The sequence below is a fragment of the Garra rufa genome, chromosome 10, assembly GCF_049309525.1.
Source record: "Garra rufa chromosome 10, GarRuf1.0, whole genome shotgun sequence".
In the NCBI taxonomy this organism is placed as follows: Eukaryota; Metazoa; Chordata; class Actinopteri; order Cypriniformes; family Cyprinidae; genus Garra; species Garra rufa.
Window position 1 is genome coordinate 4,743,748 of NC_133370.1, and position 19,372 is coordinate 4,763,119.

The 19,372-nt window shown below is 38.4% G+C and overlaps 1 protein-coding gene across 2 annotated transcripts; it reads right to left on the reverse strand.

The window, feature by feature from the left end:
• Positions 1 to 337: 337 nt before the first annotated feature.
• Positions 338 to 18,426, reverse strand: cib3 (calcium and integrin binding family member 3). Of its 2 annotated transcripts, XM_073848405.1 has the most exons (6): positions 18,279 to 18,426; positions 16,148 to 16,182; positions 15,889 to 16,000; positions 9,906 to 10,053; positions 7,911 to 8,106; positions 338 to 359 (listed from the first exon to the last, which is right to left on the reverse strand). In XM_073848405.1, exons 1-6 carry the CDS (start codon positions 18,327 to 18,329, stop codon positions 338 to 340), a joined length of 564 nt encoding a protein of 187 aa, XP_073704506.1. In that variant the 5' UTR covers positions 18,330 to 18,426. The 2 variants fall into 2 exon arrangements, with proteins under 2 accessions (XP_073704506.1, XP_073704507.1); XM_073848406.1 differs by lacking the exons at positions 15,889 to 16,000; positions 16,148 to 16,182 and having other exon boundaries at positions 18,279 to 18,329.
• Between the last annotated feature and the right edge of the window lie 946 nt (positions 18,427 to 19,372).

The window sequence follows — 19,372 nt, forward strand, 5'->3', positions numbered from 1 at the left end:
AACAAAAATTCTTTCATTATGTAGCTAATCCTTTAAAGATGCTTTTCTCTCTAAAGGCGTGTCCAATGAGATGGATGAGTAGGATCATCCTTGCAACACTGACTCCGAAAAGACTAGTTTATAAATAAATAATTCAAATATATCCTTACTAGTTCCCCTGACACATTCATGGTAATAAATGGGAATAAAACTTTGTGGGAGCGGGACTGAAAAAGCAGTCCCACGCGAACCTGTACTTGGCTTTTCAAATACATTATTGACCTAATATTTCATTAAAATATTATTGCTTGATATAAAATTACTCTTGTACTCTTGTCCTTCAGTGTCCAGATGATTGTCATATCCTGATGTGAAAGGTGCTAGAAGAGAGAAGAGTAAGACATTTTTTAGGGTTAGAAATATCAACAGATAGCTTTATTAAAATCGTACTCGGTTACTTTCGTAACCTCGGTTCCCTGAGATACGGGAACGAGTACTGCGTCTGTAAAGACGCTATGGGAAAAGCTCCTTTTCTCCTGAGACTGAAGCATTTCAATAACGCAGTGTAACTGCACGGCCATTGGTTCGTGCAGTGTTAAAGAAACGAACCAATGGCTCGGCAGCGGAGATGCACAAACCTATGGCGATGATTCGCGCCCGATCGCGCCAAAAGGGGCGGAGCATCTGGCTATATAAGCGAGCATTTCGCCATAGGGAACTCAGGTACTTCGACTGAAGCGACGACTGAGTCGTGCAGCTACCTAGCACGGCCAGCAACGCAGTACTCGTTCCCGTATCTCAGGGAACCGAGGTTACGAAAGTAACCGAGTACGTTCCCTTTCGATACTTTCACTCGTACTGCGTCGTAAGACGCTTATGGGGAACCAGTACAATCCCGCCGTTGCTAAGGTAGAGGAACGACTGACATGACCCTAGCACTAAAGGGCTAATAAGGGCCAATTTGTTCGATCAGATAGCCTGATAAACGTCCGTTCCAAGGAATAAGTACGACTTGGAGCTCCAAAGAGGCCAAGATGCACTATATATAACATACTGGTAACAAACATACCACTATGTGGAAAGGACCCGAGTCTGTAAGACTGGAACGTCCAAGTTATAGAATCTAGCAAATGTGGACGGTGAGGCCCAGCCTGCCGCCGCACAAATTTCTGCAATGGAAACCCCACTAGACCATGCCCAAGACGAGGCGATGCCCCTAGTCGAATGGGCCCTTACTCCCATGGGACATTGTAGGCCCAAAGAGGAGTAAGCCAGCGTGATGGCTTCCACAATCCATTTGGATAATCTCTGTTTTGTGACCGAACACCCCTTGGTGCGGCCACCAAAACATACAAACAGCTGTTCTGACTGCCTAAAAGGGGCAGAACGCTCTATATAACATCTCAGAGCCCTGACGGGGCAGAGAGGGTTAAATCCCTGGTCTTGCTCCGTAGGAGGAAGAGCCAAAAGGGAAATAATCTGGTCTCTAAAGGGTGTAGAGAGACTTTTGGGAACATACCCACGTCTTGGCTTCAGGATGACCTTAGAGTCATTTGGCCCGAATTCCAAGCAAACGGGGCTCACAGAGAGCGCCTGTAAATCACCCATGCGTTTGACTGATGCTAATGCCAATAGCAGGGCAGTCTTCAACGTCAGGGGGCGAAGGCCTATGGACTGAAGCGGTTCGAAGGGAGGGCCCTTCAGGGCCCTCAACACTGTGGGTAAGTCCCAAGACGGAACCGTGATGGGGCGAGGGGGATTAATCCGCCTTGACCCCTTTAAGAAACGAACGACCAAGTCGTTCCTTCCCACAGATTGACCGTTTACAAGGTCATGGAATACCGCTATAGCTGCAACATAGACCTTGAGCGTGGAAGGGGATCTCCCCTTATCCAACAGCTCTTGCAAGAAGGACAATATCACAGATATGTCACATAAAATTGGGTCCGTACCGCGGGTGGAACACCAGGCGGAAAAGACAGACCACTTGAGATCGTAGAGCCGCCTCGTAGAGGGTGCTCTACCTTGTGAAATAGTACTCAAAACCGACTCAGGGAGACTTAAAGGCTCCCGTCTAGAGCCCAAACGTGCAGCGCCCACAATTCCGGTTGGGGGTGCCAAATCGTTCTGTTCGCCTGTGTTAAGAGATCTCGTCTCAGTGGCACGGCCCATGGTGCTCTTGAGAGCAGCCTGGGAAGATCTGGAAACCAATGCTGGTTCTGCCAGAATGGAGCCACTAACAGGACTTTGAGTTTCTGTTCCCGCACTCGCCTGATGACCTGTGGCAGCAGAGCGATAGGAGGGAATGCGTATAACAGGAGATTGGGTCAATGCGTCCTGTTCCTTCGAAAAATAAATTGGGCAGTGATGATTGTCTTTTGAGGCGAAAAGATCTACTCGCGCCCTGCCAAAGACAGCCCATATTTGCTGAACCGTGTGAGGGTGAAGCGTCCATTCGTCTGAGGAGACGTTGCTCCGAGACAACATGTCTGCTCCCTGGTTCAGTTTGCCTGGCACATGCGTCGCTCTTAGAGAGCGGAAGTGCAGCTGAGCCCATTTCAGGAGACGTTCTACCATCGTAAATAGACGTCTCGACGAGAGGCCCCCTTGGTGATTTATGAAGGACACCACTGTCATGCTGTCCGAACGGACTAAGACATGGTGACCCTTCAGCGCAGGTAGAAGGGTGTGAAGGCCTAAACACACTGCTAGCATTTCCAAGCAGTTGATGTGAAGGCGACTCTCCGCTTTCGACCATAGGCCGAAAGCAGGCTGGCCGTCGCACAGCGCCCCCCAACCTAAGTTGGAGGCGTCTGTCGAGACCGCTTTCCTTCTGACCACCAAGTCCAGGGGAACGCCCTGTTCCATCCATTGAGCGCACCTCCAAGGAGCCAGGGCTGCTATACAGGCCCGATCTACCTTGATGCGCTGGCGTCCCAAACGCCACGCTTGAGGAGGAACCTTTGGTTTCAACCAGAACTGCAGGGGGCGCATTTGAAGCAGACCCAACTGAAGTACTGGAGATGCTGAGGCCATAAGGCCGAGCATCTTCTGAAAAACCTTGAGAGGGCGAAGGGCTCCTATTTTAAAGGAAGCCGCGAGCCTGCGAATGGCTTGGGCTCTCTGCGGCGCAACTGCTGCCTTCATTTGACGTGAGTCGAAAACTGCTCCCAGGAACGCAATGCGTTGGCTGGGAGACAGCACGCTCTTGGCAAAATTGACCTTGAGTCCTAGGCACTCTAAGTGGCTGAGGATTAAGGCTCTGTGGTGTGTTAGCTCGCTTTCTGACTGGGCTAGGATGAGCCAGTCGTCCAGATAGTTCAGGACGCGGATTCCCATCTGTCTCAGAGGGGAAAGTGCTGCGTCCATGCACTTTGTAAACATGCGAGGGGCTAACGACAGTCCGAACGGAAGGACTGTATATTGATATGCCACTCCCTCGAAGGCGAATCTCAAGAATTGCCTGTGATGGGGGGCGATCTGAATGTGGAAGTATGCATCCTTCAGATCTAGTGAACAAAACCAGTCCCCTTTGCGTATCTGCGAGAGGATCTGTTTTAGTGTAAGCATTCTGAACGGCCGTCTCATGAGGGCGCGATTCAGCTGTCTGAGGTCGAGGATGGGGCGTAGACCGCCATCCTTCTTTGGAACGAGGAAGTAACGGCTGTAAAAACCTGACTCGCTCTGTGTTGGGGGGACCGTTTCCACGGCGCCCTTGGCCAACAGATTCTTTACCTCCAATCGCAAGACGTCTGCGTCTTTGCTGCGAACTGAGGTGGTGATCACACCATGAAAGCGAGGAGGTCTTCGAGCGAACTGGAGTACATAGCCTCGTTCTATTATACCCAAAACCCATTTTGACACTCCGGGGATGGCTTGCCATGCCGCGGATCGTGTCGCTAGGGGCTGCAATGGTTCGCACAGCTGTATGCTGTCTGAAAGCATTGGAAGAGGAAATTTGCTCTTTTCTTGAAAATGTTTGTTTTTTATTTTTCCCGCTATCACAGCGGTTTGCTGTAAGGGCGCTGATATAAAGGGCCCGTGAGTTACAGCTACATTTTTTACAAACATGAGTTCCCTTACACTCGGAACAGAACGGAGTGTAGAAGGGCTTAAAAGAGGCACTTTGGGGGCTGGTCCGGCTGCTGCGAGACTTGACCCCTCCCTCTTCCTGCTGTTGAGATCAGGAAGACGCTGGCGGCGCCTGGTCCAGCACCACTCTTGGCCGAGGTCCCTGACGCTTAGGGAAGGGAAAGCGCTTGGCTGGGCGTGACCGAGGACGGAGCTCCGTCTGAGGCGCTGGTTGCGCAGCTGGGGGCGTGGCTTTCGCAGGCTGCTGAGTCGGCGCCGGCTTGGGGCGACTAGGAGCCGTTGCAGAGCTCGAGCGTTTGGGCAGGAAATGTCGCATAGCTTGGGACGATTTCTGTGCCGCGGTGAAGCGCTCCGCGAAACCCTCGACAGCTGGGCCGAACAGGCCGGTCGGCGAGATGGGGGAGTCAAGGAAGGCGACCTTATCCGCGTCCTTGATCTCCGTCAAGTTAAGCCACAAGTGGCGCTCCAGCACCACTAAACTGGCCACCGATCGCCCGATCGCCTGAGCCGTCATCTTCGTGGCGCGTAACGCCAAATCCGTAGCGCTACGTATCTCTCTGAGCGGGGAATCGTCCAGGTTCAACTCGTCCAGACCGCGGAGGAGCTTTGCTTGGTACACCTGGAGTACCGCCATAGAGTGAAGCGCTGAAGCTGCCTGTCCAGCAGACGAATACGCTCGTCCAGCGAGGGTAGAGGTCGTCCTGCAAGGCTTAGACGGGTGAGACGCCCTCGCCTTCCAACCGATAGCGGTGGGCGGGCAAAGGTGCGCAGCAACTGACTCGTCCAGCGGGGGCAGCTTCTCGTAGCCCTTTTCCTCAGCGCCATCGACCGTGGTGAGGGCAGCAGAAGAGGAAGTATGAAGGCGGGCGGAGTATGGAGCACGCCAGGACTTGGATATTTCGTCGTGGACTTCGGGGAAGAATGGTGAAGCTCGCTGACGAGGGGCCTGGCGGCGCCCCGGCAGGAACCATTCATCCAGCCGGCTCCTAGATGGCTCCTCGGGGGGAGACCATTGAAGATCCAGCTCCTCAACAGCTTTAGATAGGACGCGGAACAGTTCGGCGTCCATACCGGCGCTGGCGGCGCTGGATTGCGCAGACGGCAAGGGGCGGGGTCATGGGAAGAGCCCGACAACTCCTCTGCGTCAGATGCGGCCAATGACATGCTGTCATCCTCGCATTCACTTCCTCCGAAGGAGACCAGATCGCTCGCAGCCGCAGAGGGACGCTGGTCAGGATGCAGGAAGAGAACTGGCGATTCCTCTCCGTGTGGTGAAGGCGAGGCACGCGGGGTCTGAGCCGGCGTGAGCTCGCCTGTCACCGCGCTCTTAGATCTCCTGCCCCGCTGCTTCTTCCTAGCAGGCTCTTGCGAGGAAGTAAGCGGGAGGGCGCGAGAAGCGGCGTCGCTCTCTGAAAAGAAAGCTAGCCGCGAGCGGAGGGAAGTGAGACTCATATTCCCGCAGTGGGAACATTCCGTCTCATTGAGCGCAGCCTCAGCGTGGGCGTGACCCAGGCACGAGACGCACTCAGCGTGAGTGTCAGCGGCGTGCAGAGGGGCTCTGCACGAGCGACAAAAACGCCGTGGCATTGGAACAACGCCGTAGAAATTTGCTCTAATTTGCTCTTTTAGATATTCGCCGGATAGCAGCAGGGAATCAGCTCCGGAGCGTCAATCCGCCGAGCAGTGAAGATCCGCTGCGAGGCTCGTCAACGGCGAAGAAGAGGCTTGCTTGAGCGAAGTCTGCGTAGTCAGTCTCTGCGAAGATCAGAAGTCGTCGCTGAAGAAGAAGGATCTGAGTTCCCTATGGCGAAATGCTCGCTTATATAGCCAGATGCTCCGCCCCTTTTGGCGCGATCGGGCGCGAATCATCGCCATAGGTTTGTGCATCTCCGCTGCCGAGCCATTGGTTCGTTTCTTTAACACTGCACGAACCAATGGCCGTGCAGTTACACTGCGTTATTGAAATGCTTCAGTCTCAGGAGAAAAGGAGCTTTTCCCATAGCGTCTTTACAGACGCAGTACGAGTGAAAGTATCGAAAGGGAACATCTGTTTACTGTTGATTAGTCAATGTGAAATTGATATACTCTGAAACAAATTTTACAAACAACTACATGGAAATGGCAAGTAAATCTTGAAATTAAATTAAACTAGTAGCAAAAATATTCCTAAATTGAAATTGTATCCTTGTCCTAGTTTCATTTTATCACATAAATGTGTGATATTGGTTTAATTGAATTGGTAAAACCACTCATTAACAGATAATCTAGAAGTATTTGACATAAAAGCATGACTGTGATTTTTAAATGGTTTTCAAAATATCTTCATAAAAGTGAAAAAATGCCCCTGAAAATCCAATTAAGGGGGTGAATATTGACATTTAGTGGAAAAGTTATTGTCATAGAAGTAGTAAATAGAGTTTTGAGTTTTTGAAAAGTGGTTTTAAACCAGGATATTTCTTTAAAATGGTAAAAATGTGCTTAAATTTTGTAACGAACTAAAATATGTTTGAATGGAAGCACTAAAATTACGAGGTGGAAATAAAAAATAAAACAAATTTAATTAAAACCTTAATAGTAATATAAGTTTGGGATCAGCAAGACTTGTAATGTTTTTTAAAGAAGTCTTATGCTCATCAAGGCTGCATTTATTTGATCAAAAATACAGAAAAAACTGTAATATTGCAAAATGTTATTGCAATATCAAAATAATGGTTTTGATTTTAATATACTTTAAAATATAATGTATTCCTGTGATGCAAAGCTGGATTTTCATCAGCTGCTACTCCAGTCTCCTTCAGAAATAATTCTAATGTGCTGATAACTATAAGAATTATTAATGTTGGAAACAGTTGTGCTGCCAAATCATTTTTTGGAACCTGTGACTTTTTTTTATTTCAGTATTCTTTGATGAATAACAAGTTAAAGAGAACAAAATTTATTCAAAATATAAATATTTTCTAACAATGTAAATGCTAATTTATGCACTTTTTATTAATTTAACACATCCTTGGTAAATAAAAGTATTCATTTCTTTCAATAAAAGAAAAATAACACTTTACTGACCCCAAACTTTTGAACAGTAGTGTATACTGTTAGAAAACCTTTCTATTTTATAATAAATGCTGTTCTTTTTGACCTTTTATTGATCAAAGAATCCTGACAAAAAAAGTATCACAGGTTCCCAAAAAATATTAAGCAGCACAACTGTTTTCAACACTGATAATAAATCAGCATATTAGAATGATTTCTGAAGGAACATGTGACACTGAAGACTGGAGTAATGATGCTGAAAATGTAGCTTTTTATCAAAGGAATAAATTACATTTTAAAATATATTCACATAGAAAACAGTTATTTATATTGAAAAAATATTTCACAATTTACTTTTTTTTTAATCAAATAAATGCAGCCTTGATGAGCATAAGAAACATCTTTAATTTTTTTTTTAATCTTACTGATCCCACACTTTTGAGCTTTCAATTTTTCGAATGATTAAAAATTATTAATATTTATATATTAATATTAATAAAAATATTAATATATAACTAATACCAAAATAGATATTTTTTGTCAAACCAGTGTTATTTTAGTATCATTGAGATACTAGTTTTTAGTATTTTGAATTACTTTTTTATTTTTACATTTTCTGTTTTCATTTGAATTTCAAAGTAATGAAAACTGAAAGTAATTTGTGTGTGTTTTTGCCTTTTTTCTCAATAAAACGCATTTAAGTTTTTTTTTTTTTACTAAAATAACCCTGTTTCAAATTCTGTTACAGTTTTCATTTCAAACTAATTTTAACAACATGTTAATGTTCTTTTACATCGTGTAGTTGTTACCTGAGGAAGTCAGGCGCTCTCACTATCATGTGCTGGAAATCCTCTAGAGACAGACGGCCGTCATTGTCCAGATCAGCTTCATCAATCACCTTCTCACACACCATCCTCACCTCATCCTCCGTCAACTCGTTACGCGTCAGTTTGTTTAAGGTTTTCTCCAGATCAGATTTACAGATAAAGTCATCGTTGTTGAAGTCTAAAAGGAAGAACGAAGGTGAGCTGCGTTAGAAAAGCTGGGTTCACAATTATTTAATTTGTCTTTAAAATGTAGCACCAAAATAATAATAATAATAAAGCATATTAATGTACTTATTAAATTGTTTTCAAGAATTGTTTAGAAATTTTTAATGCTTTTATTTAAAATTTCAAAAAACATTTCAAATTTTAAATATATGTTTATTTGTCTAGAATGTGAACTAGAATATTATTCAAATATATTTAACTAAAATGTAACATTTGTTTTATATGGGTCAACCCTAATACACCATGGCTTGAATATTTTATAATTTCATCCTTCAGTGCGTTAAGGCTGAATAAGATGCATAATTCTGTCTTGTTGAAATCATTGATCTGTATTGTTTGAGAGCGTTATCATTTACCCCGTGTTAATGTTGCATGAGTACAGTTTTTTTCTGCTGACAGCAGCAGATCAGCTTTTCTGAGATCTTTTATTCTGTTGTTTAATTAGACAGACATGAACACAGATATGTAGTTCCCTCATTAATGAACTTGTGAATTATTGATATTCAAGAGTCGGTTAAGGTTCTGTGGATTCATCTTTACATGAATAGGAAAACAAGACTGGGGTCAGGTCATCGTATCAAATGATTTCACATACGCTGCCACTAGTACAACATGTACTTTTCAGGGTGATCATGAATAAAAAAATACATTAATTTGAACAAATCTAAAATGAAATATTGAAAAGGTTTGGCAACTAACTTAAGTTTAAGCCAAAGAAGTGCTAAAATTATTAAATTGCTGAAAAGAAATAAAATGAATTAATCAAAACTAAAAAAACTATATACTAGCAGTCAAAAGTTTTTGAACAGTAAGATTTTTAATGTATTTTAAAAAAAAATCTTTAACATAGTCTCTCCTGCTCACCAAACCTGCATTTATTTACTCCAAAGTACAGCAAAACAGTGAAATTTCGAAATATTTGTACTATTTAAAATAGCTGTTTTCAGAAGCATGTTCAGAAGTGCAAGAAAAAAATTACACTGACTCCAAACTTTTGAATGTACAAACATTTTTTATTATAGATAAATGCTGATCTTTGAATCTTTTTATTCTTTAAACAATCCTTAAAAAATACTCAACTGTTTTAAATATTGATGATAATAAAAATAATAACAATAACAATAATAAAAACGTTTCTTGAACAGCAAATCAGCATATTAGAATGATTTCTGAAAACTCATGTTTGATGTATATGTAATGATGCTGAAAATTTTGCTTTGAATTTCAGCTTTGATAACAGGAGTAAGGTATATTTTAAAATATATTCAAATAGTAAACAGTTATTTTAAATAGTAAAAATATTTCAAAATGTTATTGTTTTTGCTTTACTTTGGATCAAATAAATGCAAGTTTTGGTCTTCTTAAAAAGACAAAAAAAATCTTACTATATACAAAATTGCACTTAAAATTAATTCATAAAAACTATAATAGTAAATGAATAATAAAACAATATAGTATTATTTAATTCAATTAAATGCATAATTCCATTACGTTCTTTAGACAACTGTGGAATAAATGACATTACGTAAAAATCACATTAAATTGAGGTTTTCTTTTCTTTTTAAATAATAATGTTTTCAAAAGATTAGTGAGTTTTGGTAACAGGACCAGGAAAAATATTTTGTTAATTAAGTTACTGGAGATTGAGCAAAAAAACATTTTCATTGGTTAAATATGTGTGTTATAAGATTCAGTGTTGGAAAAAAAAAAAGCTAATTTTATGTAGAGTTAAAATTTTGGTTTAAAACTGACCGTAGATTTTAAAAGCATAATAAGCCTTCAGGTCCCGTGGTGCCATTTCACTCATCACTGAAAACATGTCTAGAAAATCGTCCAAGGTCATGTTTCCTTCTCCGTCCTCTGAGAAAACCTCAGCGATCCTCTGTCTGAATGGGTTATCCTACATAAAACACAACATTTTATTCTTAAATTATGTAGAGTATGCCCAACACTGTTACAGTTTCAATTTGTGAAATCCATTTTGTACATTTTCATTCGATTCTTTATATTTAGGGGCAGGGTTTGGGATAGATCTTCAAAAGATAGAAAGTTTGCTTTACATCACGGTTGGGTCAGTTACCCAAATGCTTGACTATATTGGAAATACTCAGATGTTAACAACAGCATGAAAAACATGTGGAAACCATATCGAGAAGGACTTAATAAGCAGGAAAGGGCACAACTAAAGTTAATAGTTGGTAAAGATACAAATGAGCAGTATTAATTAAGATATTAGCCTAACATTTCACCTACCTGACCGGAAATGATGAGAACAAACACAAATGTTGTCACAAAAGATTCTTGCCCTGGAAATCCTGGTTCAGTTTGGCCAACCACAAATTTTGGCAGCCTATAGTACGCCACATTTTTTCCCCGGTCCGACCAATTAGTACAGCCCAAAAAGTGACAATAATTGACCATTTTCAGCAGCAATAGTCAGCAAAATATGAAAGATTCCTTCAGTTCAGTGGCATTGTTTACTAAGGTGACCAGATTTTTGAAATGAAAACCGGGAACATTTCCTAGTTCAGTGGTCAAAATAGCACAGAAACTGCTGGAGGTAGGAACATTGAGTATATTGAGTGTTTACTAATACAACTAAACTGGCTGTTAACAGTTTTGAATAATGAGAACTTTTTAACGCTTTAGGAATAAGTCTTTTCTGCTCACCATGGCTGCATTTATTTGAACAAAATACAGTAAATACTGTGAAATATTATTGTAATTTCAAATAGCCTTCTATAGGGCTTTTCACACTTGAAATTGTTAACCCAGGGTTATCCTAAACCCCGGATAAACGGAATCCTGGGTTATCTGTAATTATGTTTCACACTGCTTATTATAAACCTGGGGTTAGCGGTTAATCCTGGGTATTCATTAACAGACGTTTCACACTGCACATTCCTATACCCCGGGTTTACGTTCTAATTTGCATATTTGCTGTGTTACTGTACCTGATTGGACGTACGGCAAGGTGCAGGCAAACCTGCCACTTCCAGTTATGGTAACGTTAAGGCAAAAAAACAAAGACAAAATAACAAGAGAAAGAAACAAAGGAGCAAAGTATATGAACATTTATTTGAATTTCTTTTAAGTTTCGAGAGACTAGTGTTTACTTGTACAGTAGCGTCATTGTTTACAGTCGCATCCTCATCTCGGAAATTATGGGTCGCTCCCAGAAGTCATCACTGGTGGCGTTTCATTGTAAACGGCACATTCACTGACAGTGACTGGATTCGCCATTTTCGCATGACACAAACAACGTTTATGTATTTAGTAAACGCTTTGAAAGACCACATTAAGAAAGCAAACACTTCTCTACGAGACGCTATTGATCCAGAACGGAGAGTCGCAATTACATTACGTAATGCTCGCTGATTTCTGATTGGCTGTCTGTTGCTAAGCGTCCAGCAGCAACAAGCAAACACCGCTCCGTTTCACACTGAACAAACTTAGCACCGCATTGCGGGGTTAACACCGCAATTGCGGTGCTAACCCTGCTCCGGAGCAGGGTTTCATAACCCCGGGTAAAATGCGGTGCTAACACCGCTTTCAAATTACAGGTGTGAAACGCGTCTTTACCCGGGGTTAAAAGCGGTGTTTAGAACACAGATAACCCAGGGTTAAGCACAGTGTGAAAAGCCCTTATGTGAATATATGTGACCCTGGACCACAAAACCAGTCTTAAGTCGCTGGGGTATATTTGTAGCAATAGCCAAAAATACATTGCATGGGTCAAAATTTTAGATTTTTCTTTTATGCCAAAAATCATTAGGAAATTAAGTAAAGTTCATGTTCCATGAAGATGTTTTGTGAAATTCATACTGTAAATATATCAAAATGTAATTTTTGATTTGTAATATGCATTGTTAAGAACTTAATTTGGACAACTTTAAAGGTGATTTTCTGTCTTTTAAATTTTTTTGCATCCTCAGATTTCTGATTTCAAATAGATGTATCTCAGTCAAATATTGTCCTATCCTAACAAACCATACATCAATAGAATTTAACCTTATGACTGGTTTTGTGGTCCAGGGTCACATATATATATACACAGCCTTGCAAAAGTATTCATACCCGTTCATTTTTTTCACGTTTTGTTTCGTTGCAGCATTATGTTAAACTGCTTTAAATTAGTTTTTCACCACATCAATTTACACTCCATACACCATAATAATGACAAAGCAAAAACCAGATTTGCAAATTTTACAATTTTATTAAAAATAAAACACTGAAATAAGTACATTGCATAAGTAATTTATACCCTTAACTCCGTACATAGTTGAAGCACCTTTACAGCCTCAAGTCTTTTTGGGTATGATGTGACAGGCTTTGCACATCTGCATTTGGCAATTATCTGCCATTCTTTGCCTCACCTTTTCACCTCTCAAGCTCTGTCAGCTTGGATGGGGGCTGGTAGACATTTCCTAGTTGTTCCAATCATCTTCCATTATGGATAATGGAGGGTACATGCTTCTGTGTTTTCTGAACTCTTCCCTAGACCATTGCCTTAACGCAAGTCTGTCACTGAGCTCTACAGGCAGTTATCTTGACCTCGGGACTTGGTTTTTGCTCTGATATGCATTCTCAGCTGTTAGACCTTTTCTGAGAGGTGTGTGCCTTTCTAAATCAGACTCATTCAAACAGCCACAGTTTAACTCCACTCAAAGTGTAGTAACATCTAGAAGCAAAATTTCGAGTGTCCCAGAAAAGGGTATGAATACTTATGCAACAGGATCTTTTCAGTTTTTTATTTTTAATACATTTGCACAAATGTTAAAAACCTATTTTTTGCTTTGCCATTATGGAGTAGGGAGTGTAGATTGATGTGGGAAAAAAAGTAATTTAAAGTAGTTTAACATAAGGCAGCAACATAAAAAATGTGAATAAATGAGGGGTATGAATAAATTTGCAAGGCTGTGTATGTGTGTGTGTATGTATAAAATATTTGATATGGAAAAAAATATAGCATTAAACAAACAACTAAATGAAATAAAATGACAAAATTTGGAACAACCAAATTTTTAACGATTTTTATGACATTTAAGCTTTTTTCTGTCCCAAATACATTATTAATTTTGTATTACTGTTATACTTTTTTATTAATATTTTGATTTAAATTGTATTTTTATATTTCCATGTTTGTATATGTTCCATGTTTTGATTTAAATTTTTGTGTAATTATTTAAAACTAGAAATACATTAGAAAGAAGAGAGATATAAAAAAGAGATAAAAAAACACAAATTTTTTGAACAATAGAATTTTTAAGGATTTCCCAAATTAATGGGACAGAAATGTAATCTTATTACAAGTGACATATATACAGTACAGACCAAAAGTTTTGGTCTGTACTGTAGATATGAATTCAACTGAAAAAACTTGTGAAAAAATATCTTTTAGGTGGTCAAATAGCAAATAGCAGATAGTGGAGCTCTGCAGCCACCTACTGTAAAAGTATTTTTTTTTTTTTTTTTACTTTTAAAACTGGATTTCCCAAAAGATGGGCAAAAATCTTACACTAAACCATGTGAAATTATCCATGTTATCCCCATGAATTAAAGTTAGGAATGTGGGTCTTTTATAAAGTGAATTTTACATAAAAAAGCAGTTTTTGTATAAAAACCCATTTAAAAAATATTTATTTATTAATTTATATATATGTAAAAAATATCACTAACCCACTGAAAACTGCACAAATGTAGAGTACAAACTTTAATAAACAGAAAAATATACAGTACAGACCAAAAGTTTGGACACACCTTCTCGTTCATTTGTATGTGAAATCAAAAATAAAAAGATAAAAAAGTATAACAGCATATAAATAAAACTAAATAATAGTGTATTTGAAAAAAAAAAATACAAACTTTTACTTTTACAAACTGCACACGCAATTAAAAAAACACTTCATCCTTGAAAATGATAAGAAAACGTTTTCAAGTTTTTCTACAGTGAATATGTATATACCCACCTTATCTAGCCTAGAAATCTAGACGCACCCTAGCGGCAGCAAAAATTATTTTGCAGCCAGGTGGGTCTAGACACTCTCAATAGACCTTCTAGCTGCAAAAACCCAAATTGGGTCAGGCCAATCACAACGCGTATAGAGTAGGCGGGGCGGGCTTAACATATGACGACAGAGTTGCGACGGCTGCCACTTGAAAAACAAAGAATGGCGGCTGCAGCTGTCGAACAGCGGTCTTTCGAATCGGCTTTGGCTGCGACTCTGGAGGACTTGGAGTTAAGTTTTTCTTTAAGAAACGAGCAAAGAACGGCACTTAAGTCATTTTTAAAAAAGGAAGATGTGTTTGGAGTTTTGCCGACTGGATACGGAAAAAGCTTAATATACCAATTACTACGTCACCTTCTTCGTTGCTCTGATTGGTTGAAGCGCTATCCTATTGCGTGCATAGGGATTTTGAGAGACAACCGTTTATCCCGCCCCTCGGAGTAAGCCGCGTCTATGGAGAGTTTCCAGACTAAACATCTTGATGTAAGTCTGGCTCGCCAGGCTACACCTTATCCATCATTCTTAAAATATCCCGTTACTATTTCAGTATATTTACTTTTGAGGATATTTACATAATGGCTGCAAACCATTCAGTGTGAGTGAACCGTCCGAATGAATCAAACTGAACCGATTAGATCAACCGAGTGATTCATTTGCGATTCATCTGCCATCGCTAGCTCTGACTCAAAAAGTCGATTGAAAACACAAAAAAGAAATATTATTAGAGAAAATAATTCTCAGGTTGTCATATGGTAATCTCTATCATTATCATTAACATTTAAAGAGGTCATTGGATGCCCATTTTCCAAGTTCATATAAGTCTTTAGGGTCTTAATAAAAAGTCTGTAATATACTTTGGCTAAAATTTCTCAGTAGTAGTGTAAAAAAACACCCTTTTACCTTGTCAAAATCAGCTCTGCAAAATATCAGCACATTATATGGCATTGGCCCTTTAAATGCAAATGAGCTCTGCTCGCCCCGCCCCTCTCTGCTGTGTGACTACAATGTGTAATGTTTACTTTAGCCACATTTAGCCGCGTTTAGCTGCATTTAGCCACATTTATCGGCGAAACTTGCCAACAAGCACATTATTAAGAAAGGCCATTTGCAAAGATGCATAAAAAACCCTTATACTCACTTCTGCTGTGGGTGAAACTGCATCAGGAATAATTCACACGAACATATGTAGATTGGGATCGACGCTTTCCTTTTAAAAACACCTAAGAACCTCCTCAATCGCTCAATTAAAGTCTTATTCTGCACCTGAGTCACACAGTGAGGATCGTATTTGGCAGTTTTAACTCGGAGAGGGCGGGGCTAAGGTAAGGCGCTCATGTCAATCAAATGTATTTCGTCACAACGACAAGAAGCTGAGAATGACCTGATTTTAAAAAGGGGATATTACTTTTAAAGATTAAAAAAATACCACTGGGTAGGTTTTTATCATTGTAGGGTGGTTGTGTACACAAACTGCCAACACACATTAATGTACAAATAACATGTAAAAATTAGTTTTGCATCCGATGACCCCTTTAATAAGATCAACTTTCTGTATTTGTGTGTCTCAAATGCTCCACTTCGCAAATACAAACACTGGATTGTACTAAGCTAAGCTGTTTGTTCTCTTGAGTTAAAGGGATCTGATAACGCTTAACCTCACCAAGACTAAGATCAATTAGTAGGAGGTTCATAATTGATGAGGAACAGGAGTGAGATGCGCCGTATACCTTCAGTTCAGGCATGCTGCCAATAAGCTCGTAGGGCAAACGCACTTCCGGTTGGTTGGTGTAGTCCAGCGGGACGAGCTGCGGAGCTAAATCACGGTATCGATGAAACAGTCTGAGGAAAGACGACAAATATTCAATGACAACTCTTTTCAGCTATTCTTCTAGTCTGTGATATAACATCTTCATATTTTTTATGAGCGGTAACGAACTAATGCAGCTCAGATGTCTTTCAGTCACATGATACAAATAAGTACCTCACCTCAGAATTTCTTTTCTGGTGAAGTAAGTGCAGTCCTACAAAAATATAAGAAGCAAAAACATGCAACGGTTTACCAAGCAACATTTTTACTCTGTATTATAAATTAGGCCTACCTTCATGCAAATGCTTTTGAACAAAGTCCCTTTAAAGGAGTAGTTCACTTCCAGAACAAAAATGTACAGATAATGTACTCACCCCCTTGTCATCCAAGATGTTCATGTCTTTCTTTCTTCAGTCATAAGGAAAACATTTTTTGGATTTCTCTGCATATAATGGACTTCTATGGTGCCCCAGAGTTTGATCTTCCAAAATGCAGCTTCAAAGGGCTCTAAACGACCACAGCCGAGGAAAAAAGGGTCTTATCTAGCAAAACGATTGGTTATTTTCTAAAAATGTATATACATTTTAACCTCAAATGCCCATCTTGTCTAGCTCTGTGTGTGCTCTATGTAGAGATTAAAAAGTATATAAATTGTAAATGTTTTTAGAAAATAACCGATCGTTTCGCTAGGCAATACATTACCTGTACATTTTTGTTCTGAAAGTGAACCACTTCTTTAATTTAGATTTTTTTCATATTCACATTCACTTATTTATTCACTTTAAGAGTATTCTATAGATTTTGTTTATAATTGTTTGAAGAAAAATTGTAATGAGTTGCAAAGCATGAATATAGCTGTTAACACAACCGTTTGAATATCAATTCTCAGTGTTATCTTGGCCATTGTAATTTTAAACTTTTTAAAAGTGCATCTCTGTGTTATTTTAAATGCATTTTTAAAGAAATGCAGGTGATATATATACACTGTTGTTCAAAAGTTTGAGGTAAGAATTTTGCAAAGAAAGTAATATTTTTATTTAGCAAGGATGCATTAAATTGATCAAAAGTGCCAGAGAAGACATTTATAATGTTAGAAAAATTTTTCTTTTAAATTTTCTATTCATTAAATAATCCTGAAAAATAAAATGTATTACAGTTTCTACAAAATATATATAGTCAACATTTGAAGTGAAAAAAAAAAAATGTCCTACAAGACAAGAACGGGTATCATTATTACTGTTATTTTCATCTTTAATGAAAGGTTTTGATCCATGATATTGAGTACCGTATATATATATATATATATATATATATAGTTCTTTTTATTTTTCTATTCATCATATAATCCTGAAAAATAATAATAATTTATAATAATGTGTCAGTTTCTCTAAATTTACGGGAAAAAAATATATATATACATGGAAAAATGATAACATAAACAAATAAACATAAATAAAATTAAATAAAATTACTGAATCAAATTATTAAGGATTTCTATGATGATTAGCCCTTTTTTTCTGTCCCAAATACATTATTTAATTATTATTGTAAATATGCTTTTTATTAATATTTTGATTTATATCGTATTTTTATATTTTTTTCTGTCCTAAATACAATATTAACTTATTTTTATTTATATACTGTTATACTTTTTATTCATATTTATAGTTTATTTTTATGTTTTTATTTTAAGTTTTGTGTAATTTTTTAAAACTAGATATAAATAAGAAAAAAGTGCAAAAATGTCTAAACAAAGACTCATTTTGGAACAATAGAATTTTTTAAGATTTCTATGATAATTAGGCATGTTGTAAATGTGTGTATATATATATATATATATTCATATTAAATATTTGATATGAAAATAAAAACAATTATAACATTAAAGAAAAGATTTCTATTTCAAAAAAATGCTGTTCTTTTTAATTTTCTATTCAGTAAATAATCCTGAAAAATAAAATCACAGTTTCTACCAAAAGTGGCACAGCTGTTTTCAACATTGATAATAAATAATAAATAATATAATAAATGTTTCTTAAGCAGCAAATTAGCATATTATTAAGGTTCATGTGATACAGAAGACTGAAGTAATGATGCTAAAAATTCAACATTGCATTACAAAAATAAATTACATTCTACAATATACTCAAATAAAAAAGTTATATTAAATTGAAATAATATTTCATATTTTTTTCTGTTTTTTACTGTATTTTTGATCAAATAAATGCAGCCTTAGTGAGCACTTTTTTCATAAAAAAATCATAAAAAAATATTTTGATCTGTAGTGCGATATCAAAAGGTATGACTGACCTGATATGCGTCTAGTTGCTGGGATGTAAAGATGGTCTGTTTGTTCCCCATTCCTCCAGCTCCATGGCAAACTGGCTCTCGACTGCAGCCGAATGCCAGCAGATATTTCAGATATGAAATACTGGCACAAAAGGCCGCAGTGAGACATGGCGGATCAGGTGTCGGCCTTTAGTTCTACAATAATGGCAGCATTTCATCATTTAGCTGCTCTGAATGGCGGTCTCTCTTGGACATGAATGCATCCTGTCGGTCAAGGGGAGTGCAAGAGGAGAGCGGGGGAGACATCCGAGCGTCAGATTACCGACCCGTTCACATGCTGGGACACCTGGAAATATGCTGCTAGGGTGAAATATTGTACAATAATATTCAGTGGTCATATTTACGGAATTACTGCGTGACTTTATTTTACTGTATTGTATTTTACTGTACTGTATTTCAAGGGAACATGAAGAGATTTCAACTGTACAACAGTGGACAACAACACCTTTGAAGAACAGACTTACCTCTTCAGAAATCTACATAATTTTCTTTCTGGTCAAATTGTCAAACTATATATATATATATATATATATATATTAAACAAACAAATAAATAACTAAAATTACTACATTTTACTATCTAACAATCTAAATTTCTATGACAATTAAGCATTTTTTTGTCCCAAATACACTAATAATTTAGTTGTATTTATATACTGTTATACTTTTTATTAATATTTTGATTTAGATTTTAGTTTTATATTTCCAGTATTTTCATTCATATCATATAATTTTTGTGTAAATTTTAAAAACTAGAAATAAGAAAAAAAGAGAGAAAATGCCTAAAATAATAATAATAATAATAATAAAATAATTTTGGGAAAATAGAAATAACATTTTTAAATGTAATAATTAGACATGCTTTCTGTCCCAAATACTTATTACAAATATTATTTTAGATTAGATTAGATTAGATTCAACTTTATTGTCATTATGTACAAGTACAAGGCAACGAAATGCAGTTTAGGTCTAACCAGGAGTGCAATAAGCAGCAAGTGCAGGATATAGGTATAATTTATAAGTTATAAGTGCACTTATGGGAGATATGTACAGGGA

Coding starts and splice junctions, on each gene's coding strand:
- cib3 (XM_073848405.1), bottom strand. CDS start 18,329: ATGGGGAACAAACAGACCATCTTTACATCCCAGCAACTAGACGCATAT. Junction 10,054..15,888: donor GCAGCATGCCTGAACTGAAG/GTATACGGCGCA, acceptor TGTTTTATGTAG/GATAACCCATTCAGACAGAG. Junction 8,107..9,905: donor TTATGCTTTTAAAATCTACG/GTCAGTTTTAAA, acceptor TCTTCCTTTTAG/ACTTCAACAACGATGACTTT.